Source organism: Leucopleurus acutus, assembly GCF_964270905.1.
Source record: "Leucopleurus acutus genome assembly, chromosome: 18".
Lineage (NCBI taxonomy): Eukaryota > Metazoa > Chordata > Mammalia > Artiodactyla > Delphinidae > Leucopleurus > Leucopleurus acutus.
Genome location: NC_139160.1, coordinates 51,158,026 through 51,184,875, shown reverse-complemented (window position 1 = coordinate 51,184,875; position 26,850 = coordinate 51,158,026). Strand labels below are relative to the sequence as shown.

Sequence of the window (26,850 nt, the reverse complement as noted above, 5' to 3'; positions counted from 1 at the left end):
ACTACTGTGAGAGAGTAAATGACATCCTGTGGATGAGGTGCTTAGTAGGTCCTGTAATAGGTAGCCAATACTGTATTTTAAATTCCAGTTGAGGAATGTGTATGTTTACCTTAAAATTATTTGCCTTCGACCCTGAGACTTATGACTAGAGTTACCAAAATATAATTCAATTGAGTAACCTAAATGTAATTATCACATCTATAAAAATTATTCCTTGAGCTCAACTTGTGGCAGGTACATTGTGGTGGTCCAGAAAGAGCCTATCGTTCTGTCCCTGTCCTGAAAAAGAAGTGAATACACATGAAATCAGTATTGAGCCAAAAAAGCCTCCATGTGATCAAGTGTTCAGTTGTATTTAACAGTCTTAAAGTGCTAAGAGAAAAGAGGAGAGTGAGATCTCAGTGAGGCTTAGAATAGGCATCCAGGACTGGATGGGAGAAATATGAATGGAGGTAGTAGTGAAGATGGGAGAGCAACTGGGAGGGAAGAGAAAATGGCCCTATCTTTAGGGCTGTATGTACGATGGGAAGAAGGGCAGGTTCAAAACAGGGCAGAATATTCATACTCCAAATGCATGCATGTAATTCCTCATTCACATAACACTCTATATTGTTACTCGGCTCAGCTTTGAAGCGACTGAATGTTGACCTTGTTTTTACCAAGACAAGGAGGATGAGTACTGGGTTCAAAATAGCCAGCACTGGAATTAGCACTGGAACTAACACTCATAACCCTAAACCATATTTCTCATTCCTTTAGCATTATTCCTTAATCATATACTTTAGACCACATTTCAAACTTAAAGTTCACCTTTTTAAAATAGAAATTGATTTTCTACTTCGACTTTCCCAGAAAGCATTGCATAGAACACAAAAAATCCAAGATGCTTGTCCCACCTACGCCTTTAACCAGCTGTGAAGCCAAGAATGAGCCACCTGGACTCTACTGTGAATTGCTACAGTGAGTGGCTCCTCCTGGCTCTGAAATTTCACAGGTCCAACAGGGACTTAGCTGACTGGGAGACAGCAGAGTAATTTCCAGTGTACATGGCTCAGCCTGGATTTCTGACTTCTGTTTTATACAATCTCTGGCCAAAACTGTCAGTCATTATTATTCTTTCTACCCCTTAAAAATTGAGTTCAAGTATGCATAGGAGGAGTTTATGGCTCTGCCTCATAAATAAATATTCTAAATTTGAATGGCAGCTCTCTGATGATTTTCATGCCCCCTATAGGTATCGGGTCCTTCGACAGTAATAAAATCCAGAGATAGGCTGACAATAACACTTCAAGAGATGGCAGGAAGAGAGAAGAGCCTCTGCTAGAGAAAATGAAGGAGGAATTTTAGTTCTCTCCTAGGGCAGTGACGGGGCTTGAAAAGAAAGGATCGTGCTCTTCCGTGTGGGTGGGGACCCATGCGGACCTGAAACTGAAGGGCAAAACAATAGCAGCCTCTCCCCCACCCTCCCAACGACTAATCAAGGTTTAGGTGTCACAGCGGGATACTTAACTTTTCTCTGAAAAGTCCTAGCGGGCTTGAAACACGTTTAATTCAGAGCCCGGTTCTAGTCTGAAGCCTCGAGCGTCGCGGGGTGTGTGAAAACCTGCCCTTGGTTTAGGCTCCTCATCTGAAGAACTGAGAACCATGACAACTCCACAGCCTCCCAGGACGCGTCGCGGGCCGAGGACTGCCCTCTGCGGCCGCGGGCAGGTCCTGCTGATGCAGTGCAGGCGTCGCTCAAGGGGAAAGGTTGCCGCGCGGTCGCAAGAGGCGGGAGGAGTCTGGCGGTGATTGATGGGGAAGGGACGAATGAATAAAGGTACTTGTCTAGGGACAGCAAGGATCCCGAGCAAGCTGCGGAGGCTACACGGTCAGGCATTCCCTCAGCGTTTCGTCAGAGCCAGATCCGCCCGCAGCTGAAGGGAGGCGCGCTCTGCTCCAGGGTAGCCTGGAACCCAGCTGCGAGCCAAGTGCGTCCCGGGAAGGAGGTCCCCGCTGGAGCCTCTGCGCCTGGCGCGTCCGGTCCGCGAGGTAAAAGTTCTGGCTTGGTGTTGAATTAAAATCAGTGATTGAATCTTATCCTGGGGCTTCAGCTTGGATTACTTGTTTGGGGATTTTTTTTTTTTTAATGTATGGATACAGCGAATTACAATGGGGTTGGAGCGAAGGAGAGCGCGTGAGTGTTTGAAGCCGCTTGGAGGGCACAGAAGCTTCCGCGTTAATGCAGATACTCCCCCAGTCAGAACTGAGATGTCCCAGAGATTTTCCGAGTCAGCCGGCACACTCGTGGGGCGTCCGGGGGAGCCCGAGCGCAGGCAGCCGGGAAGTAGCTGCTTTCACCCGCGGGGAGGAAGGAGTCTTGGCGTCCACACACAGGGTATCCGGGTTCCTGAGGAGTCAAATGCAGAGACTGGCACATCCCTTGGCCTCTAGGTGCCTTGATTTCCCCCGTCCCCACGCGCCCTTAGCCAGAACGAACACACACGTCTCCCTCTGGGCACAACAGGAGCTCAAAGCTTTGCTCTAGACACCCATCCTTTCCTCCCTGTCACACCCCTTCCAGAATACCCCACCCCACTGCGAGTCATTTACCCCTCGGGAAACGCAGGGGAGAAAAACCAGCGAAAGCTAGCTCTGGAAGGGCAGGAGACGGGCTCGGGCGGGTCACACGCGCCCGAGTCCCCCCACTGACGCGCAAACTTGAGTTACTTTTGCGCGCGGATACTGCGGGCGCGGCTGCGCTCTGCGCTAGCCGCTTGCAGGGGCGTGGCTGGGGTAGCTGACCCGGGTGTCCCGTCTTCCTTCCCTTGCTGATCTCCAGACTGAAAGCTGAAGAGTGGCCACCCGACTCCCCCTGGAGCAGGCAGCAGCATGCAGCCACTGCCCAGCCTGTGCGGACGCGCCCTGCTGGCGCTGATCCTTGCCTGCGGCGTGGTGGGGGTCCAGGCGGAAGAGAGGGGATTCCCGCCGGCCGGGGCCACTCCGCCACTTCTGGGGGCCGGAGAGATAATGGCGCCCCCAACTAAGACCTCCTGGCCCAGGGGCTCCAACGCCAGCGTGCAGCGGTCGTCCGCATCTCCGCAGATGCCGAAAGGAGCGAGAATGGCGGGAACCCCACCGCGCACCCTTCCCCCGCCCCCGTGCGAAAGACCCATCGAGATCAAGGAGACTTTCAAGTACATCAACACGGTGGTGTCCTGCCTAGTGTTCGTGCTGGGCATCATCGGAAACTCCACACTGCTGAGAATCATTTACAAGAACAAGTGCATGCGAAACGGCCCTAATATCTTGATAGCCAGCCTGGCCCTGGGAGACCTGCTGCACATCGTCATTGATATCCCCATCAATGTCTACAAGGTAAAGGGTGCCTGCTAATATCGCAATGGGAGGGCACACCGTTAGGAAGGGGGAGATGCCAGAGCCTTTGCAGGAAGCTTAGTCACGAAGATCCGTCCCTTCCTAGAAGTCAGTAATCATTGGAACCAAATAGCCTTCTGGTTTCAGTAGCCCACTGCTAAGCCTGGAAAAAGCATAGTCCCCAGACCAGCAGCATAAACATAACTTGGAAACTTGTTAGAAATGACATCTTATAGCCCCACCTCAAACCCTACTAATCCAGAAACTCTGGGTGAAGCACAGTAGTTTGTATTTTAACAAGCCCTGCACGTAAGGTTTGAGAACCACTGGTCCTGAAGGACCTTGTCCCTAAATCCAGCTCACAAGGTACCTTCTCTCTACTCAGAAACTGATGATTCATGGACTGGCTGGAGTGTTATCACCTGAGAACTTGTTAGAACTGCAAGTCCAACCCAGACTTATTAAATCAGAATCTGCATCTTAAAATACCTAGGTGATTCAAATGCATACTAACCTTAGGAAGCATTTTCTTAAAGGACCCTAACAGTAGAAGGGCTCAAATAGGTTTTTAGGAGACAAACGGTCTAGAAGAAAGAGACCCAGACAGGAGAGTAGGAAAACATCTGCTGTGTTAGTTCACCTGCTGTGAATGACCATACTGTACCTACCCTTTACTGAATGCCTACGATGGGCCAAGCGCTGAGATAGATGTGTTACTTTCCTTTACTCCTTCTGACAACCCATGAGTAGACATTACTCCATTTAACAGATGACAGGATGTTCAAGGTCTCACAGTGAGTAAGTGATGGAGGTGAGGAGGATCAGGCTCAATCTGTCAGGTTCCAAAGTGCAAACTGCACCCCATCAATGACTTTGTGGACAAGACCAAGGACACTGAACACAAAGTCTCTAACAGTTTCAGTAGCTAACATCATTATGTGATTACTGCAGGCATCAGAGGGAATGGGCTTGAAGAGCTAGGGCAGGACGCAAACCCCTACACTCTGACTCCCGCTTTGAAGCTCTGGACACTTCCCAACATCTCTGGGCCTCAGCATCCTCAACTCTACAATAAAGTTTCTAGTGCCCACCGACTGGGGTTTTGTGGTGTTAAGAAAAATAGCCTAAGTGAAAGAGCTGGAAAATTTTAAAGGGCAATGCAAATTTGTAAAACTCTGCTTCCCCATCGTAACCAGCAATAGGAAGTCATGCATAAAAACAGAATCAAAAGTGTAAGGGACCGGGAATGTACTTTGGGGATTTGCCTAAAGCTAGTCCTGGGCTCAGTACAAGGGAAAGAAAAGGCATGTTGGTTTAGGAAAGGATTGTGGGAGATACTTTGATCTTTGTGGCAGGAGAAGTCACCAGATGGCATGCCTTTAAATTGCCTTTTATGAATCTCTGGAAATCCTAATCCAACGAGGCATACATTAAGGAATTCTAGAGATTTCTGAGGTTTAGAGACAGGATTTGGATTAGGATCCAGGTCCTAGAAGGCAACACTCCCAGAAATGAGGGATTAATAGATGAAATCTTAAATTCCTGCATGGCTACCAGCTCTTGTGAACTCTGAGGGTTTCCTGGGAGAAGCACAGGCTGAAATGGGTCCCTTAAATGCAGTCACAGCTCCATTAGGGCCAGAAGGAACCCATTTGAGGAGTCCTACAGACTAAGTCTTACCATTCCAATGTGGCAGGAGAATTTCAATTCAATTCCTCAAAACTGACTTTAGAAATTTTAGAGTACAAGGTGTTGTGAGAAGTTTTAAATAAGTAATAAGATCCTTCTGAAAAGGGAGATTACATCTAGTTTTGCTAGGCTTGCACAGAGTTTTGTGAAAGATTGTTTAGGAAGGTCCCAGGAAACCCCACATGGTCAGCCCATTTAGAAACCCTCCTAAGTCAGCCAGCAGATGAAGTGCTGTATGGAAGGTTGGATTGAGGGCATTTTGCCTCCAGATCAGATGTAAATCACAGCTCTTCCAGGACCATCTTTCTCTGTCTGGCTAAATTATTACATTCGATAAGCCAGAGACTATCCTACTCCCAAAGGACACACAGCTTTTCCTTTCCTTTCAAATTCCTTTATGATTTCCCAAGGAAGTTACAACGTTTTGCCTGAAACCATTCAGTCTGTTAAAGCTGTGTTTCTATTTCTGAAATAAACAAACTGAGTCATTACAAATCTGGCCATGTAATCATCCTTTTTGGTCATGAACAAATGCATCACATAGAATTAGGTCTCATCGCTAGGTTTGCCACCAGTGAATCCTACATAGTGGCTTTTGGTTTATTTTTATATTGTGCATAAATATGTGTCACTTGAGATACAACAGTAATGGCTACCATTTATTATGTACTCAGTACTTGGTTTAGTTCATTAAATCACTGCAGCAAACCCTATGGCAGAAATATTGTTATCACCACTGTTTTATGGGGAAACTACATTTTGGAGAGGTAAAGAAGTAAATTGCTCGATGTCACACCACTAGAAGGTCGATGTCACACCACTAGAAAGTGATGAGACTAGGGCTTGAACCCAGGTCTTCTGGCCCTAGAACCCGTGGTCCTCCTGGCCCCCTGCACAGAGTGAGATGAGCATAGATTGCCCTTCTCCAACCTGGAGCATTGTTAGGACCTCATTTCAGTGCAGTGCTGCAATTATGGGACACGCTACTACATAGTAGGATACTTGGTAAGCATTTTCAGTTTTAATTTGAGTCATCTGAAGATTTCTATCTCCTGAAATCCCTTTCAGATGATCCGTAATGTATAATACTGATATCACTGTTTGTTATTCTAAAGGCTTTATTTACAAAAACACCTAATCCAGGGCTAGTTAAAAGCCATTTTCCCTTAAATAATTGTGACACCATATAAGTTACAAAAAATGCATTTATAATTTCAGAGTAGTCAAGTATTATACTTCATACAAAGCAATTGAAGTGAATTATGAGTGCCATTTAAATTTATCCTAAAGTGGGGGACTTGAATCTCTAAACTAGCAATTTCTAATTTTGTTTTTGTGGGATGTTATTATTCTCTTGAGAATCCAGTTAATTATCCATCATATATGTTATATATAATTAACATATAAATAGATAATTTATATATACATTATAATTAATAGATACTATAATGTACGTTCACAATTTCTGAGGGTTCATAGAATCCCGCATCTCCTCTGTTGGTTTACCCACAGGTCCAGAAACATCAACGTGAACCTATTACATTAATCTGGACTTCAGTAAATCTAGAGTTCAGTAAAGTTGACAAACCACAAAATGTCATAGATCTGGCTGGAAGCCATGTTCCTTGATACGGCTGTAGAACAGGATGGGACTTCACAGGGAGAGGCTGCTGTGAGGGCTGACAAAGCCCAGGAAATGTGTCTACTCTGCTCTGATTCCCTCAGGGAACTGTTTCTCTGGAAACTTCTAGACAGTCTTTTCACCAGGGCTCCTGTGTCAAGGAGGCAATCCTGATAGATCGATGTTGTGGGAGACTCAGCAAATCGAAGCTCTAAAAGAGCTTCAGATAATCATGAGAACCTGCTGGAAATAAAAGCCTCGTTTCTCCTTCTCAGCAGCGCACACTAGGGCTGTCGCTGCATTACATAAGAGCATCCAGATGAAAAAGCAAGCGTCCAAAAAGGATGTTTAAAAATATAGATGTATACATATGCATATGTAAATATATTAAATGTTATAAAGAATGTAGAGATGCATAAGTACATAGGTGAATATCATTGGTCGCAGTGCCTGGCACAAAGTAAGCCAGTAATAAATGTTATTAGGATGCGTGTGAGTGTGTGTGTGTGAATAAGAATGGAAACTTGGGGTTTCTTTTTCCAGCTTTTGCCATTATAAACATGACTACAAATAACATCTTTGCCCATATGGCTTTGCACACATGTGTGACTATATCTGAAGGGTAAATTTCTAGAATTAGAATGATTGAATCAAAGGACATGTACATTTGTAATTTTGATAGATATTGCCATACTGTACCCCCAAATTATTGTTGTACTCTTAGTTTGAATCACTATTTTATGTAACATCTCCATATACATATATATGTATCAATGTCTATCTTTAATACATACATGGGTCACTATGCCGGTATTTACATGGTCCATGTATGTACCTGACCCCAAAACCAGTGTTTAAGCATCTGATGTGAGGATGAATATCTCCTTATTCACAAGCTACTTATTGTGCCATTCCTGTGTAGACTAAAATGAATGGAATAATCTAGACATTTGTTGCCTGTAGGAGCCTAGAGTAAGTTGGAGTAGCACCAATGTCAAAGCTGTATAGGAAGAGCTGGGTATACTTGTAGATGCTGTGAAGTTGCTTATGTTGTTGTTGGTGGTTGGTTGGTTAGTTGGTTTAGTTTAGCTGTGATTTTTAACAAGCCTTGATTGCAGGTTGAAGTTAAAATTTCTTTAACTTCTCTTAACATCTTAAGAAGTTAATGAGTTTTAAAATTATAACAAGTTCATTCTCTTTGTACTATATTTGCATGAATAACTGACTCAATATATATATAGTTAACATAAATATAATGTAATCTAAATATAATAAATAACATAAATATAGCTTCCTTTATGTGTAAGCAAATTGAGTTTGAAAACAAATCTCCTTGGAAACTGATGACAGATATCTATGTGGGCAGACTTTGACAAGGATCCAAGTATAATCAGATGTCTAGTGGTGATGGAGAGCTTTCTAAAAATTGAGCTGGTGACCCGTTGGAGTGCCTCTAGATGGTTTTCCTGTTAAGACTTCATAGGCTACTATTAGAGTCAGAGCGGCTGCCTTCATAGCTCTGAGAAGCATAGCTACTGACCTTTAACGTTTAACTACTTAAGGTGGGGTACGTGTAACATTAAAGTGCTGGTATGTCAAAATGGGAATTGCTTCACTGAACCCTCAAGTGAGTTTCGAGCGAAGTGACCTTGTCACGTAGTCAGACATTCCTACTTGTAACACAATCAAAGCTGTCTTTCTGAACAAAATCACCTTTCTCACTATCCAGTCTTAGACTACTTCTAGTACTTAATAAGTCTGCATATAATTAACTAATGTCATAGTTAGGAGTAAAAGTGAATGAAGGACCAGCAAACTTAACTTTCAAAGTTATACTTTTCTGATTAGTAAATGCAGTTTATGCATATAGAGCAATAGAAGAAGTAAAGGTATCATTGGGTAGGGAAGTCTAATTTTGCCCAAGATAATAACACTGTGCATATTTCCAGTTAAGTAACTGAGATATTTTAGTGACATTTTTGTGATGTCTAGAGACATCTTAGTAGCAGAAGCATTTTGTAGCCAAAACAGAACCTAGATACCTTTGAGGTTCATTTATTTAAAGCAACAAAATTTTTAAGGAGTGTTAATTAAGCACATTTGAAGGATTAACATTTTAAGAGTGTTAATAAAGAGTAAGACTATTAGCTTTGCATGACCTTGGGTCAATTAATAAATAAAGCTAACCCCCCAACACCCACGTAGCATAGTGCCTGCAACAACCAATTCCAGACAAACGCTTGTTGACAAAAGACGTTATACTCATATTTTTATAACTGTCCAAAAAAAGGGGGGGAAATTTTGTTCTTTTTTCGATGTGTATGAGGATATTGGCCATAACAGAATAATAGGTCAATAGCAGATGTCAAATAGCCCAGACACTCAAGACTTCCTATTTCTGATTCACCGCTTCACATGTTGGCTGTGGATGGCTGTGACAAAATGGTGGGCAAACTCTTGGCCTTGGGCAATGAAATGTTGCCCAGGTTAACTCGAGGGTGCTTCCTGTGTTTGCCTTTGATCTGCCACTCGGTCACTCCGTAAATCCAAGGCTCTTAAAACGTCAAGGCAATGTTTCTTTCAATGTGGTAAGGCTTATCTATCAAAGGCTTTACATTTTTTCTTTGCTCATTTTTAAATGAATCGTTCAAGATTGAAGGCATTTCCATAGTTGTACAAGAGGATGACACAGCCGAGACCATGTTGTTTCAAGGCCAGGGAGCCAGGGTCTTCATTTTCCAAAGAAAACCATATAAGGTATGGCTAGTACGCTATAGTTGATGATTTTTAGAGAAACATGCCAAATGCTAATCAATGATTAAGTGCTCTCAGGGGTGTTGACAGATAAAGCCTGAGCTGAAATAAGATTCTAGAGGTAATTTATGATGTGAAACATTCTCTTTCAGGACTTTGCAAAGTTAAGAAGAGGTTGGTTATGTCTGGGAGATAGCTGAGCACGGTGTACGGATGGATATACCTTAGCTGGCAACTGCTCTAATTTCAGACTTTTTTCCTTTCCAGTGCTTTTACTTTAGAGATTGATTATTTCTCTGTCCCTATAGATCCTCTGGTGAAAATGTAAAGGAACAAGAAAACGGCCAAACTGGGATGGTAGGAGAGAGAGAGAAAGAGGATTGTTCTTGAGGCAGAAGTTTATTAGCAAAGTTGACAGAAGCATTTATCAAGCAGTGTTCTGTCCCTGAGTCTCCCAGCCATATTCTCACCACCTAACTCGCATCCCCTCTCTATTTCTCTCCTCCTTAGCTTCATCATGGTTTCCAGAAAGGAGGAAGCCTATTCTCTGGATGTTTACTTTGTACATATCTTCTTCCCCCTCACACAGTGTTTTCAAATTATATTAACGGGCTTTTGAATTCCATGGTAATCAAACGCTTTCTCACCAATGGCTTATCCCATAAGCCATTTTCTGGATAGAATTAGGTTTAAGTAAGACATGAAAATACTTAATAAGATTTGTTGAATTCTTTAAGTTTGAGAGTCACTTTCTGAGCCATGAGGCCATCAGGTTATAATTCTTTAGTTTCTTCAGGTGTCACAGCGATCTTAGAAGATCCAGCTCAGCTAAGTGAATCCGACCATAAAGCTAGGTTTGTGAATAGCATGTCTTAATGCTCTTAGTTGAATCTTTTCAAAATATGTGACATGTCAATGAAAGGTTTTAAGCACAAACTGTGGATAAGTTTTTAAGTTCAGGTAATAGGAGAGTAGCAATCCATTTATTTATTGGCCTGTTACAGACTTGGAAATAAATTTCACTGTAACAGAAGTAGGGATATATATTTAAGGTGAACTTAAGTTTCTCTAAGACATATTTATTTTTTATCTTTTTTCTATCTCTTTGCTTCTCTTAAAGATTTTGTTTCCAGAAACTTAATTCATTTAAATGGAGTCATTCTTCTATTTCAGCAAGTGATAGGAATCTTTCCAGAGCAGTGGAAAGCCCTCCCTTTGCCAGTGTGCACACAACAGATTCCTAGGACAGGGCCTCTGCCTTGAACAACTCCAGGGGGCACTGTTCATATTGTGGTATTTAAATGGTACCCCTGGGGGATAAGCTGACATTATTCCTCACCCACATATTCTAACCCACATGGCCTAATCTTTAAGTGATTAAGTGCATTTTAATGGACCCAGGATGGAACCGGTAACTGATATTCGTCCCCAAGGGCACGGGTGCAATGTATGTCAAGAAAATATTGTCTATGCACTTGACGAGCAGCTTAAATTCTCACTGTATGTTTGAATAAGAAAAAAGAAAGGGAGATCCGACATGGGAAATCCTTGAATGAGGGTGTACTATCTTATTAAGACGCCAGTTCAATCGCAGAAAAACTCTTATCTGCTACAGGAAACAGGGATAAAAGCAGCAGAATACACCCTTCCCCAAACTTGTGAAACACAACCACTCCATTATTTCCTTCTTTTGACTCTGACTGTAAAAACATTTCTATAATGCCAGTCATTTGAAAGAAATGTTCACAGTTCATCACCAGATGGAACAGACAGCAATCCGGCAAAGCAACCTTAGTTGTCATTTTTAATGTGTTGCTCACCTACCTTCTTAAATGACCGTCTCTTACAGCGTCTCTATGCTTCCAGAGTCCATCTCCACCAAATTTACAACTAAAGCACTTCACTGAATCCCATCAGATAGTGAGAAACAGTAGGTTCTGTTTTTTTAAAAGTCATTTCCCTGATAGGTTTGAGTAGGGGAGAGAGGGGAGGGGAGGAATTTTGCTTTCCACCTTTTCCGGCCTGCTTGGAAGGCAGAAGTCCAAGAGAAGAGCTAACGCCTCAATACCAGAGGCCCTGGCTCTATGTGTCAAGAAGACCTGATCATCTGGAAAGGAGGAGGGCATGCACTAGACAATACAAAACTCAATCAATATATAAAATGCATAGTCATCCCAATTCTCTAAAGAAATTGTTTCAAATATGAGAACTGAAAAGTTCATGACAAAAGTTTTATCACAAGATTTTTGCCTTATGATCAAATTCATTTATTTGTCCATGAACTCATTCATTCACTGTTGTTCAGCAACATTTAATGAGCAGTCACTGTGTGCCAGGCACTGTGCTAGGCACTAAAAATGTTGTAGAATATTCTGAAACAAAGAAACAGTTACAGCTCAGTGTATACTGTTAATTTTTAAAAAAATAGGAAAGGAAAATGGTATATACGGTTAATGAGGCTATTGAACATTTGTTAGTGCAAGATGGTTAACTTTGGCATTTCCGGACTCTACGGGGCTAGATGCCTTTGAGCATTAAGAGTGGTGTGTATTAATAGGATTTTCTCCATTTAATTTCTCTAGAATGTAATTTTTAATTACAAAAAGAATTGAAAAATATAAATCCCCAGTTGAAGAGATTTTGTAGGACTCACTTAATCATACTTGTACAGAAAGGATATTTATTTTCTGTTCATGTTATTTATCCTTTTAGAAGTTTTTTAAAAATTATATAATATATATTTAATATAAAAATAATTTTTAAATATGATATAAAATAATGTTTTGGATTCTCTTGACTTTTTCCTTTCTCAAACAGCTGTTTCAACATAAAGTTATGAAATCATGGCCATCCTTGTGTAGAAACCTTGTAGTCAGTATGACCAAGTCTTTTTTCAATCTAGTGTTTATTTATTTATTTGTGTTTACTCATACAAAAGAAATGTGCTAGGGAAGCAGTAGAAGCCTTAGGCGAAAGGGGCCAGCATGAGGACAGGCTACCATTTGTCAAATGGACACCACATTGCTCCTAGGACCAACACTAACAAAAGCTCTTCCTTGGATGAACCATCACCATGTGAAAACCAGTGTCAGCTATGGGAGTATTTTCTGACTGGCTCACATTTGATAAATGGTAGGTAATATATATTCAAACTTCGTTTTAAACAGGACCTAAAAATTTAATTCACGTGGCAGGGACCTAGAAACAATACGGACCTCTAACATTCTTTTTGCGATCAGAGAGATTTGATTACGTGCATGATTTGTCTTCAGTGTTCAGATCGTGCCCTTAAATTATCTAATTGAATGGGGAAAACTGCAAATAAGGAATAAGAATGTATTATTGCTGGGTTTAAAGTTAGAGTTGCCTCCTCTTGCAATAAAGGAGAATCAAATTTCCTCTACCAAGAAGAAAGCTGTATTGTCGGACTTCAAATGATAGATGTTGGATGTCATTATTTTTGTCAAGAAACAGTGAAATAGTTAATTCCCAGGAATTATAAAAATCTCTAAGAACATTCTTTCACCAAATTTTAAAGATGGCATCTTGGTTGAGAGTGATTTTTTTTTTTTTTTAAGTTCACAGCTTTTCCCCTACCCAGGGCTTTGTTTATTATTAAACAAGAGGTTGACGTCTTTTGCATTTTAAATAAGCTCCAAGCCCTAAATTGCCAAGGCATTGGGGCTGGAGGCCATTCAGACAGAGGTGAGCATCAGCAGTGGGCGTGGTCTCTGTCACAGGGTGTCAGGCTTCTTGGTGTCCCCACAAAGCCTTCTGATCAGAGAAGCAGAGGTTGCCAAAGTCATCCTTCTGACTGACTACAAAATAACAGAAGTGGGCACTCCGTCCCCCCACCTTCTGTGGCCTCTCGGGACTGGCAGCATTCAGGTCTGAGCTGAAATGATGAAGAGGCTTTTTTCAGTCTCTTTCCCTTCGGAAGGGTAGATTAGAAAACCGTAATCTCTCAGCTGTGATTAGGTTTCTGACTATCTCTGTGTTGAACTTGAAGAGAATTGCTACAATTTTCAGTTTGTGTTTCCCTGTCCTCTGTGATAACTTGGGTCAGAGGTTGGGCTGCAGGCCTCCCACTGGTATGAAGAGCAATCATCCAATTTCTAGGCTGAGCCAAAAACAATAGTAACCTCAAAACAGGGCCTGGATTCAGTGCAGAGCTCATTTTCATTGGCCAGACTTCTCTCCCTTCAGTGACCGGACACTCATTCATCTTGATTCATCTGATGGCTGTACCTATGTGATACTAATATTTGCATATTTGGAAATCATTGAAGACAAGAAAACACTTGACACTATCTGAATTTTTGGACAGTAGATGAATAAGATAGCAGGGGGGTTAGAAGAAAGTTTTACTCTACATCTAGATACTTTACCGTTGTTTGACACATAGTTATGGGTTTAAAATACTAATATTGTTTAATTCTAAACACTTTTCATCTAAGATCAGCTTCTTCAAAACATTACAGATTCTAGAATCAGACCACGTGGGTTCAAATGTGGATCTATTACTTACTTAAGTGAGTGACCAAGGACAAATATGTTAGTTATCTAATGCCGAGAAGTGAATTACCCCCAAACTTAGCAACTTGAAGAATAGCATTTATTACCTGACACTCTCGCTGTGGGTCAGGAATTCAGGAGCTGCTTAGCTGGTGGTCCTGGCTCAGGGTCTCTTATGAGGGTCAAGATGTTGGCGGGGCAGCAGTCATCAGAAGGTTTGCCTGAGGCTGGAGGATCTTTTCATTCACACACTTGGCAAATTAGTGCCAGCCGTTTTTAGGTGGCCTCAGTTCCTTGTCACCTGTTGGAGTCTTCTTAGGGGTGCTTGAGTCTTCTCCTGACACGGCAGCTCCCCCAGAATGAGTGATCCAAGAGAGAGCAACGAGGAAGCCATAATGCCTTCTATGAACTAGTCTCAGATGTCACACATCATCATACCCACCACATTCTATTCACTAAAAGCAAATCATTAGGTCCAACCCGTGTTCAAGGGCAGGAAAATGAGGCTTCACCTTTTGAAGGGAGGAGTATCAAAGAATGTGTGGGCATATTTAAAATCAACACAGCAAGTTAATAAACTTCTAAGTGCCCCTAAGTTTTTTTAACCTATAAAATGGGGGTAATAGTAACACTACCTCATAGGATTGCTTTGGGAATTCAATGATATATCATGTGTAAAGGGCTTAGAATAGTGCCTAGTCCCTTGTAAGTACCATATATGTGTTAGTTTTGCTTCCCACCCCCCACCCCAATACATATAAAGGCAATCAGAATGATTAGACAGAATATTACCTGGATAGTTTGTACCAAACTGGGTCTGGCAGGGTTCTTTTAACTGTTTGGAATCTTTTCATTATGTTTCCAAGGGTAATTGGCAAGTCTTTTAAAGCACCTTGAGTTCATAGCTGGTTCAGACTTGCAGGACCCTGGCTCTTTCCCATTTCAGCCAATGTCTCCACCATTCAACCTCCTTGAGTTTCCTGAGTCCTCATATCTTATATCCAACCCATCAACAAGTCCTGCTAGCTCTGCTTTCAATACATATCCAGTCTATATAACCCATTCTTTTCAGCCCCAGGGCATCACAAGTTTCAGCCCACAATCTCTCATCAAAGCTTCCTTTCTTGACTCTACATTCTAGTCTACATTGAGCTTCCAGAGTGATCTTTTTATATTTTTTAATTAATTAATTTGTTTATTTGGCTGCGCAGGTCTTAGTTGCAGCATGCTGGTTTCTCTAGTTGTGGTACGCAGGCTCCAAAGCACGCAAGCTCTGTAGATGCAGCGTGCCGGGCTTAGTTGCCCCACGGCACGTGGGATCTTAGCCCCCCAACCAGGGATTGAACCTGCGTCCTCTGCATTGGAAGGCTGATTCCCTGGACCACCAGGGAAGTCCCCAGAGTGATGTTTTAAAAAACATAAATAAGATGATGCCATTTTCCATTTCCCTGTTCAAAATCTAGCAATGGATTTCCTAAAATAAAAACAAAAACAAAAAAAACCATTCAGACTCCTCCCTGTGCAACTACATCTCCTAGACACTTGGCCTGGACCACTCGACCCCAGCCTTGAGAGCCTTCTTGCTGTCCCTTCCTCTCACTAAGCTTCTTTTGACCTCAGGGCCTTTGCATTTGCTCTTTCTTCTGCCTAGAATGCTCTTTGCATGGCTTACATTTTTTAGTCAGGTCCCTACTGCAGGTTGCCTCTTCAGAGAGACCTTGCTGAGAAGCCTATCAAGAAAGCCCCCTAAATTCCACCATAATCTTTCAATATGGTGACACCGCCTGTGTGACACCATATTAAGTATTTATGTGTTTGCCTCCCTCACTAGACTGTAAGCTCCATGAGAGCAGGGAGTTTGCCTTGTTCACTGATAGGCACTCTGTACTCCGAATGGTGTATGGCACATAGTGGGTACTCAATAAATGTTTGTTGAATGAATGAATGAACAAGCAGAGTTATAAGTCAGCTCATTAATCCAGAGGTCCCAAGTTAGAGGCCGGTCTGACACATAAAAATATTTTGTTAATACAATGTTATCTGACAGTGGTTTTTTTTTTTAAAATATGAATTAGTTGACAATTTTTATAAATTGTGAGATTTCATATAGAAATTCCAATTTGGGGCTAAAAATCAAGATACTTTTGTATTGGGGATCTCTTGGCAAAAATCACATCAAGTTTATTAGCAGCAGCTCCATTTAGACAGGATTTACCCCAGACCCCTCTGTTCCCTATTATTCCTGACACCAATGACTTTCTTACACCTGGCTGCCTCCACTCTTCTGTTGCCTGCCTGGCCTTGCAGGCTTTCAGACCCTAGAAAAAGCGTATTTGCTGTAAGTATGCCAACATTTGTTCTACATGTCAGTGTAACTTTTCATGTCTACCTTAGAAATGAAATTGGTTCCACGGTGGAGCTCCGAGTCATATTCGTACTGAAACACACATTTCAGCTTTGGGTGCCACTCTAGTTACAGAACAATCACCCAGCATGACAAACTCCACAAAGAACCTTCACGAGTGAAAGAACGGAAAGACTCAATTGTGTTTCAAAATAGTTTTCACTTTTGGAAGGTTATTTTTTAAAACATTAAAACACACACAGAGACACGTAGATTTGAAATACTTTTCTTTATTTTCAAAACCTCATGAACGTTCGACCCAGATGTTTACCTAAAGTGATTCATTTGCCAGGGTGGGGCACACCCAGTTGTCCTAAAAAAGAAAATCACTGAGTTTAACAATAGATGGTTGCATAGTCTGAAGTCAGATAAACGGAAATATATATACAGTACCAAGAACTAGGTCTTTTGCTCGCTGGATAGCCACTGCCTATATATTTTAGGGGGCTGAATATTTAAGCATCTGCTGTGTGTCAGGAACCGTACTAGGCAATTGCAGAAGTTCTTTTCTGTTTGATGGGCTAGGGGTTCCAGACAGCAAAAACTTAACCAAACAAACAAGTATGGTATAATATATACAATAGGAGTTGATAAGTGCTCTGGATGAAACGGGCAGTGGGGTAGGGTGAGGGAGATGGGGAGGCCTGACCAGTTCCTATACTTAATAGTGTGGTCAGGATAGGTCATGTTGAAAAGATGAGATCTGAGTAAGACCTGAAGGAGGTCAAGGAGTTAGCCAAGTGGATCTGTGGGAGAAAAGCCTTCCAGGATAAGGAAGAACCTCAAGTGAAGCCCTAAGGAAGGAGTGTGCCTGCTAGATTCAAGGAGCTGTGTGCCGAGTTACAGACCAGTCAAGTTGACTAGAGTGAGGAATAAGTACACGAACACACACACTGTTCTCCATAGGAGTCGTCTAGTCTCTCTGGCTAAGAAACATTTGTCTTTTTTTGTTGGTTTTTTTTTTTTGGCCGTGCCACATGGCATGTGAGATCTTAGTTCCCCGACCAGGGATGGAACCCTGCATTGGAAGCGTGGAGTCGTAACCACTGGACCACCAGGGAAGTCCCACGTCACCTATTTTTAGTTAACCTTATTTTGATTTGGCCACCAGCTGAGTATTTGAGACTCTATAACAGTATGAGAGGCATTTTCAGCACTGCAGGCCCAATCTTGTAAGGGGAACTTAAGCAACTGGCCCCAGTTGGCCCTGCAGTGGAGGAGAACTTGACCCTAAGCTACTGTCTGTGTATAGCTAATTCTCCTGAACTGGCTGCCCTTTCATTATTCCCAATCCACTTCCTTGTTCCAGATATCAAACACAAGTGCTTTTCAGAGGAGTAGTCTATGAGAAAAAGAATAAGAACTGGAATTTGTTATTTTAACTCTACATGTTCATTTGTCTCCACTAAGTGATACATACAGTTCAGAGGGCGCCCTGTGAAAATCTCCCTAACAGAGCTTCGTGTCTCCTCAACGCAGCTACTTGCCGAGGACTGGCCCTTTGGAGTTGAGATGTGTAAGCTGGTGCCTTTCATACAGAAGGCCTCTGTGGGAATCACTGTGCTGAGTCTATGTGCTCTAAGTATTGACAGGTAAGAGCATATATCTAAGCCAGGTATATCCTGACTGCTATCCTAGTGATTGCTATGCTACTTAGAAAATAAACTGTTTAATTCTATAAAACTAGGCTCTGCCAGCTTGGCAAATGATTATGTTTTACTCTTCAGATATCGAGCTGTTGCTTCTTGGAGTCGAATTAAAGGAATTGGGGTTCCAAAATGGACAGCAGTAGAAATTGTTTTAATTTGGGTGGTCTCCGTGGTCCTGGCTGTCCCTGAAGCCGTGGGTTTTGATATGATTACCACTGACTACAAAGGAAGTTATCTGAGAATCTGTTTGCTCCATCCCACTCAGAAAACAGCCTTCATGCAGGTAAATTTTACTCTTTTGTCCCCCTTTCTGTTGTTGCCTTATAAATATTTAGCTGTTTTTCCCCGATCTCCTCTTCTTGGGAAGCTACTGATTTATGACTGTCCTTGGCATGAATTAGGAGTGTAGGTCCTAGGGCTGTGGGGTTAACGGTGACTAATGACCCAGGCTGCAAGAAGCTGGGTCACTACTTCTCCCAGAATCTCCTGGTGCTCAGGAATACAGATAAACCAAGTTTACATGAGAGAATCGGTTTGAATTTATAGCTTTTCTACTCAAATTCCCATAAGGACTGGCGGCTACTACATATTCTGTATGAAGCAGCACAGCAGTCATCAGAGCGAGTGTGTGGCTCAGGGAACGATCAAGTAGAAGTCGCCCTGGTAGGGATGGATTGATCCGTGAAGCTCGGTATGAATAACAAGCTTGCCCTCTCTCTAAAGGGAAAGCTGCCGTTGCAAAGAACTTCATCTTGGCCATTTATTCAAGAGCTTTTAATCAGGAAATAGGAAAAGAATGGTAATACTGGTCATCAGAAGATAGATCCTAAGTGTAAAAGGCTCTTCCCAACAGAATGGGTTAAGAGGAGTTGATGCAAAGGGGGCTGGTCCAAATGTCACCAATGATTATTTTCTATTTTACACATAAGACGAGATAAAGCTTTATGAATATATGTATAGATCGTGGTAAACAAAAGAATAAAGAGGGGCATTAATGTGAAACTGAGAATGAGACTGCTGTTTTCTTGTTTCTTTCTTTTTTTTTTTTCTTTCGGTACACGGGCCTCTCACTGTTGTGGCCTCTCCTACTGAGGCGCAGGCTCAGCGGCCATGGCTCACGGGCCCAGCCGCTCCGCGGCATGTGGGATCTTCGCGGACCGGGGCACGAACCCATGTCCCCTGCATCAGGCGGACTCTCAACCACTGAGCCACCAAGGAAGCCTTCTTGTTTCTTATTAGTTAAAATGGGAAAAGTACTGCACAGATTACGTAAATTCTACTCCAACACAGACATATCTGGAACAACAATTTTAAGAAAAAAGAAAAAAAAGCAGAAAAAGAATAAGAGAAAAAGCATGCTACAAGCAGCTTTGATTTTTAGTTGATAGGTTAGATGTATACATCCATTAGGTAAATGATTAATATAGACCTCTTCCTACCTGCTTTTCCCATAAACAAACTTGTTAAAAAGTGAAAAGCTCCCATAAACACTAGGATATCTTTACCCATTCAGATGTGGTATTTCACACAAAGAATTCCTTAAGGATAACTTGCCTATGTGAAGACAAAAATATTTGAATTACCAAATATTTAAAATTTTGCCCAATTACTTACCTTTTTATGTGTAATGACAGCACACTTCCTTAGAGAATTGAAATGCTTTTTAGGAAAAGTTTGTTTCATTTAATTTAATTATTTGTTTAGCAGACGTGGCCTGAAAGATTCTACATAGTATTTATAAAATGGATCGACTTTAGAAGATAATTTCTCCTTGATGAGTATTTTTTAGTTTAACGTTTGATATGTAAGATTTTCTTACAGAGGAATATTAAGTATAACATTCTCTCTTCCCCATAGTTTTACAAGACAGCTAAAGATTGGTGGCTATTCAGTTTCTATTTCTGCTTGCCATTGGCCATCACTGCATTGTTTTATACCCTGATGACCTGTGAAATGTTGAGAAAGAAGAGTGGCATGCAAATTGCTTTAAATGATCACTTAAAGCAGGTAAGAAAATAGAAATATTTGCTGACTCATGATTACAATCCTGATTATGAATATGAAAATTATCATGGTGATAAGAAACTAAAATTATCATACACCACAGCATACTTCCTTTTTCTTGTGCTGGTATTTTTTAATATACAAAGAATATTTTTTATATTATCTATCTGGAGATATTCTACATAGTCTAAAAAGATGTAAAAAGAGCCATTACTTTTTAAGGATGAATCTCTAACCATTTTCTGTCTAATTCACATTAGCTATTCAGTTTAAAGCTCAGTGTCCTGAATTTTTACAAATGCCACTGATTTTTTGTAAACGATATTAAATATTTTGTTTGGAAAGCGAGAACGCTGTGATTATAATGAGGCGTCTATTCAGTGTCTGACTGTGGTTTTATTTCAGAGACGGGAAGTGGCCAAAACAGTATTTTGCCTGGTCCTTGTCTTTGCCCTGTGTTGGCTTCCTCTTCACCTCAGCAGGATTTTGAAGCGCACTCTTTATGATCGGAATGATCCCAATAGATGTGAACTATTGAGGTAAGAAAGGTAAAATAGAAACAATTGTGTAAATAAATGCCATTCAGAAGTTTGTCCATTGATTCCTTTCATTGGCAAGAGAGAGAGTACCATTTTTCTAATCCTTAGGGAGCAAATAAGATGGCCATCTTTTTACCTTTACTCCTATTTCCAAGGGAGAAGTAAAGGGACTTAGGAGAACACTGGGAATGGAGAGCCAGGGTTGTCCAAATGAGCGAGTAGCACAATTGAAAACGTTAGGTCTGATTCTCCTTTGCACTTTGTAAATCCTTTCTTTTCATCCAGCCTCAGCGCTTCCAAAAGAGATTTCATTTTTTAAAATTATTATTAATTAATTAATTTATTTATTTTTGGCTGCGTTGGATCTTCATTGCTGCACGCGGGCTTTCTCTAGTTGCGGCGAGCGGGGGCTACTCTTTGTTGCAGTGCACGGGCTTCTCATTGCAGTGGCTTTTCTTGTTGCAGAGCACAGGCTCCAGGTGCACAGGCTCAGTAGTTGTGGTGCATGGGCTTAGCTGCTCTGCGGTATATGGGATCTTCCCGGACCAGGGCTCGAACCTGTGTCCCCTGCCTTGACAGGTGGATTCTTAACCACTGCACCACCAGGGAAGTCCTGAGATTTCATTTTAAATGAGAGAATTGGGCATGGGGGGTGAGGCGATGACAGGGACAGAGAATGAGAGAGAGAGATCATAATTGGCAAAGACTAGTGATAAAGTCAAAACCATTGTAAATCGCTAATTTTTTTGTTCACAAAAACACAAAAGTCTGTAAAGAATATATGTTCATAGCAGCATATTTTTTTACAGACATGTCTTGTATTATTTTTTGCAGCTTTTTGTTGGTATTGGACTACATTGGCATCAACATGGCCTCCCTGAATTCCTGTATTAACCCAATAGCTCTGTATTTGGTGAGCAAAAGATTCAAAAACTGCTTTAAGGTAAGAGAGTATTTGAAAATCAAAAGCCCTTTTTAATCTGGCATCAAATATAACCCTTCCAAACTATTAATATTTCTATCCAAAGAGATCTAGTCAATTGTTTTGCAGTTTCCCCTAGTATTACATGATAGACATTTCTTTCTTTTTTATTTATTTATTTATTTATTTTATTTTTGGCTGCGTTGGGTCTTCGTTGCTGCGCACGGGCTTTCTATAGTTGCGGTGAGCGGGGACTGCTCTTCGTTGCGGTGCGCGAGCTTCTCATTGTAGTGGCTTCTCTTGTTGCGGAGCAACGGCGCTAGGCACACGGGCTTCAGTAGTTGTGGCTCGGGGGCTCTAGAGCACAGGCTCAGTAGTTGTGGTGCACGGGCTTAGTTGCTCTGCGGCATGTGGGATCTTCCCGGACCAGGGCTCGAACCTGTGTCCCCGGCCTTGACAGGCGGATTCTTAACCACTGCGCCACCAGGGAAGCCCTAGACGTTTCTTTTTAAATGTGAATTTTGCTCATAAATCACTATAATTGATTTCTCCCTACAAATCCCAGTCAACCATTCCCTACTGCCTCAACCAATCAATTTTACTCATAGAGTTACACAGAAAATGAATAACAATTGCATGCATTGATGTCTGACAAATATCACATGATAAAATAAGAGCTACACATGATTAAAGGCACTGTTCCCATTTCTGGAAGATTTTGGACCATGCCGCACACTGTAGATTATAACTAAGTTAGTTTCTTTTTCATACAGAGGTGACAATAACGAGTCAAACAAAGCAGTTTAATTCAGGTTTTACCTCCACTTTTCTGCCTTCATTCTATAGCAGAGAAGCGCTCCTTGATGTGGAATATGTGAGATTATTCCTCATTTGCCTGCTTGCATTTGTGTGTAACATCTATCCATCCATTCATTCACTCCTTCAACAATCTAGCATAAATAAAATATTGCCTTCCCTTATGTGGGAATGATTCACTTGTCCCTGGTGTAACAGAAGCCAGATTCAGCTGCTCACCACTCATGTGCCAATAATTCGAGAGGCAAGTGTCAGTAGAAAAGAAAGGTGCTTTAATCAGAAAAGCCAGCAGTCTGGGGAGATGGTGGACTCGTGTCCAGAGACCAACACCAAAGATTCTGCTCAGCCATGAGTTTTTAAAGGGAAAAATGGAGGGGGAAGAATCTCAATGAATCATCAAGGCAGGAGGTTGGGTTCTGCCTCTCCCCTGCGGACAGACTGGCTGGCTCTCTCTTCAGATGTTATCTTGCCTGAGTGGTCTGCATGCAGGATTGCTTGGGGGGGGGGGGCGGCTACTGTGGGTAGAGAGCTAGTCTTACTTGTTTTTATCTAGGAAGAGAATCGACAGGTTAGGCAAGGCATGGTGTGCATTCAGGAGAGCATAAGTCAGGAATTAGTTTCAATTGCTTAGTGATCACATTCCTATAATTAGGTTCTTTCAAGGTTAGAGGGGAACAGAAATGGGCAAACAGGAAAGGGGCAAAAGAGCTGCTTTCAGTTCCCCACTGTCAAACACCATTCCATTTCTATGGGATTAGGGGCAAAGGTCTATCTTCTGTAACTTCTTCATGCTGACATGGGACGCCACATTCTCAGAGTGGAAGATGTCAACATGGATCTGTAACATCTCTTTGCCGACAATTTTATTGTAGTTGCGTGCTTACATATACGGGCAGAACAAGCTACAATTATTCTGCTGCCCACCAAGATACAGATTATTATGAGCAATAATGTTAATCCCATTCTCCTGAAGCTCGTTCTTGGACTTGTGCTGGCCACAGATTCAGTACTGCTCAGGATGATGCAGCTTATGTCATGGTTACAGTCTGGTCGTCATGGAGTTAGCTTTTTCCCTCTGGTGGCAGCTGTACAACAACTGGGGAATGTGCATCAGACACTGAGTCTGTGGCTCTATTGTCCTATTATTAACTGCTGGGTTTTGTACTGGAGGGCGTGGTGCCTTGGTTCTGCTTGGTTCCACTGGAAGTTCATTATTGGAAAACCGAGAACTTAGCTTCCTTGTAAGATCAAAGGCAGTCTATAAAATTCTTCACTTACTCATAAACTCATAGATTTTAGAGCTAGAAGAGAACGTCACCAGATCATGTCCCTCATTTTACAGAACAGAAAGCAATGGAACTCACATTTTCTTATACATATAAATTCTCAGAAAACAAACAGAATTAACAGGATTTTTTAAAATCCAAGAAAAAATCTGGATGACTAAAACTGAGACACATATACTTTATAACCTTATTGTGTAACAGTATTGAAAAGTCACATGAGATTAAACACGTGGCTGAAAAAAATGGTGATGTAATATTAAGTTTATTGACATGGAAAGATGTTTATGTCACTGTCAAGGCCATGGAGTAGTATGTATAGTCCAGTTTTATTAACATAATTATACACACACTTCCACAAACATGCACATATACAGTCATGTTGTAGATATGTGTGGTAATATTTCCATTTGCATAGGAAAAAGTCTTGAGTTACGTATTTATCAAATATTAAAAGTATTTCTCAAGTAATCAAGAGTAAGTATCAAGAATTAAGAGTGGCTTTCTCTTTCAATTTGAATTAAAAGATGAGGAAGTTTAATTATGTACATTTTTTCTTCTCTGTATTTTCTAGTTTAAAAGAATTATCATATACTACTTATGTAGTTATATGTTTTTAAGGGGAAAATAAGAGGGCATGGAGAGAAATTGGCAGAATTGCATATCATGCAAAGAAAGCCAGAATTCTGGAGAGTAGGAAGGGTTGTGATAGTGTAACTGATGTAAACTTATGAGTTACCTTGTTTTGTACAGTCATGCTTATGCTGCTGGTGCCAGTCATTTGAAGAAAAGCAGTCCTTGGAGGAAAAGCAGTCGTGCTTAAAGTTCAAAGCTAATGATCACGGATATGACAACTTCCGTTCCAGTAATAAATACAGCTCATCTTGAAAGAAGGAATATTCATTTTCTTTACTTTGGACAGAAATCATTAAAACAATGAGGCATCCGCCAAACAAAACAAAACAACTGTGTGTTTGCACAAAACGATGTAAAAATGTGAGAGTGATTATTTTCTTAACACTCAGAGTTACTCATGACATTTTACGAGCTGTTTACAGCATGAGAAGAAAAGCGATGAGAATTAAGAAGCCTCATTGTGAAAGCACTTAATCCTTTACAGTCAGCACTTCAATGTGGCTCTTCTGAACTTCTGGTATATTCATACACCACTTACGTTTAAATTGAGCTCACTCAGAATTCCTATTAAAGATGCTTATTTTTTATATTAAGGTGAATCGGATGCAAAGGATAAATGTGTTGCTGCGAAACAGAATTTTTAAATGAAATTTAAATTGCTCAATTTAGAATTTTAAAAATCTTTTAAAGGACCTTTTCTATTAATAGTCTCACACCATTGGTTGGACTGTAATTGGAGACAAAATATGAGAGCAGTTCAGCTGGTGTATTTTTTTGATGTTAGAGACATATTTAAATGATCAGGAGGGAGTATCAGAGAGATTGAGGTTTTTGAAAATATTCAACTTTACAGTCAGATAAGATCAAATGTCACAAAGGGACACAGAGAGAAGGTTTGGAATGCCATCCCAAAACACTGCTTTGAAATCTCCTATTCGTGTACTCTGCAAAGAAAATACTACCTACAGTTTTTTTGAGGATTATTAAAACATTCTTCTTTCACTATTGTAGTTTAAATGCTATTTGTTCAGTTTTGTCATCTGTAAATACTTAGCTACAATACACAACGTGTAGATGATTAAACGAAGGGCAGGCCCCAGTGTTCATACCTTTACAATGGAGAGATGCCAGGAACCCCATAATGGACAGAATGTGAGTTGCCTGGAGCAGTGTCCACATGGCAAAGGAGAAAGCAGCATCTTCTCTCACCCCTGCTGCAGTTAAGATCGTCTCTGGCAATGCATCATACGATAGTTAAAACACTATTTTTAAGATCATAGATATTAGAGTCAATGTAACAGTTACCTGTAAAGCTTATTACTAATTTTTATATTATTTGTGTAAATAACTAATAGAAAAGAATTCTGGATGTGGTGCTTTCCTACCACTTACAGGCAAAACTGCTTTTTGAGACTGTTAAGAACCTCTTACTTTGTGCATTCTTGCCTAATTCTTTCATCTCCCCAGCAAAGTGCCTCAGGTTAACTTGGATGAGATGTGTGTGAAAGTATGTACAAGAGAAAACGGAAGACAGAGGAAATGAGATGGGGCGGGAGGAAACCCATGGGGACAGATTCCGTTTCTTAGCCTGATGTTCGTCACTGCCCATCATATCAATGCAAAAGGTCCTGATTCTGTTCCAGCAAAACAGTGCAATGTTCTCACAGTGGCTTCAGGAACAAATTGGGCCCAAGAGCTTTAACTCTGTCTTAAAATATAACAGAGTTTCTACCCTTGTTTTTTGTTTTTTTGTGTGTGTGTGTGGTTTTTTTTTTTTTTTTTTTTTTTTTGGTAACCCAGGGCCACAGCCACATGTTGAGAATAAGCGAGCAATGTTGTTTTCTGCCAGCATCTAAGGTGATGCTACCAAAACCCCAATAATGGGACCAGAATGAAAGGACAGTAATTAATTCACATGCCACATGGAATCTATTTACAAATCCCAGGCTTATTTATTAATTTCTTCCCAATCACTTTTTCAGATGCTTGTCATCAAGAAAGACATTTCAAACTTCGGATTTTAAATTAACTTTGGGTTACTACTGTTTTCAGTTTGTTAATATATTTTTTATTCCTATTTAAATTTGAGCTCATTTTATTACCATTCATTTTGTTTCTCATCTGCATCATAATGCCCCTTCCTTCTCCCTGTCAGAGTTGTGGTCTGTGATCATCTTGCCAAATTTTAAACTGCACACAAATAGCATATACATGCATTATTTATAATGAAATTGTGTTCAGTAGCTTTTCTAAAAATGTTTGATTCAAAATTTTAACATACTGACAAAGGTTGGTAAGAAACAAGCATGATTTCTTAGCATGAATAAAATCAATATGGGAAAAGGTGCTACTGTTTAACTTTAAAACGTATTTTCTAGTATTAAGGACTGTATAATATAACAATGGACAAAAATAATGTTAACATGGATGTAAAACTTAAAAGATTTATAAGCGATTTTAGACTGTTTTCTCCTTTATATTTGCTAACATGGGTGCGTGTTAGTATTGACAGCTTACAACATATGGCCAAAGGAATACAGTTTATAACAAAGCATGGGTATGCTGTAGCTAACTTTATAAAATTGTAATATAACCATGTAAAATAATTATATATTTTGTTTTTCTGAGGTCACTTAAAGTGGCAACTAATGTAGTTGCTAA

The 26,850-nt window shown here is 40.9% G+C and overlaps 1 protein-coding gene across 1 annotated transcript; it reads left to right on the top strand.

The window, feature by feature from the left end:
* Positions 1-1,919: 1,919 nt before the first annotated feature.
* On the top strand, positions 1,920-26,850 carry EDNRB (endothelin receptor type B). Its single transcript, XM_082859328.1, has 8 exons — positions 1,920-2,031; positions 2,822-3,357; positions 17,820-17,932; positions 18,068-18,272; positions 19,847-19,996; positions 20,399-20,532; positions 21,367-21,475; positions 24,307-26,850. Exons 2-8 carry the CDS (start codon positions 2,872-2,874, stop codon positions 24,439-24,441), a joined length of 1,332 nt encoding a protein of 443 aa, XP_082715454.1. The 5' UTR covers positions 1,920-2,031; positions 2,822-2,871; the 3' UTR covers positions 24,442-26,850.

Excerpts from the sequence above, each read along its gene's own strand:
- EDNRB (XM_082859328.1), top strand. The coding sequence starts at position 2,872 with ATGCAGCCACTGCCCAGCCTGTGCGGACGCGCCCTGCTGGCGCTGATC. Across the intron at positions 20,533-21,366 it reads AATAGATGTGAACTATTGAG|CTTTTTGTTGGTATTGGACT; the intron begins GTAAGAAAGGTA and ends TATTTTTTGCAG. Across the intron at positions 21,476-24,306 it reads GATTCAAAAACTGCTTTAAG|TCATGCTTATGCTGCTGGTG; the intron begins GTAAGAGAGTAT and ends TGTTTTGTACAG.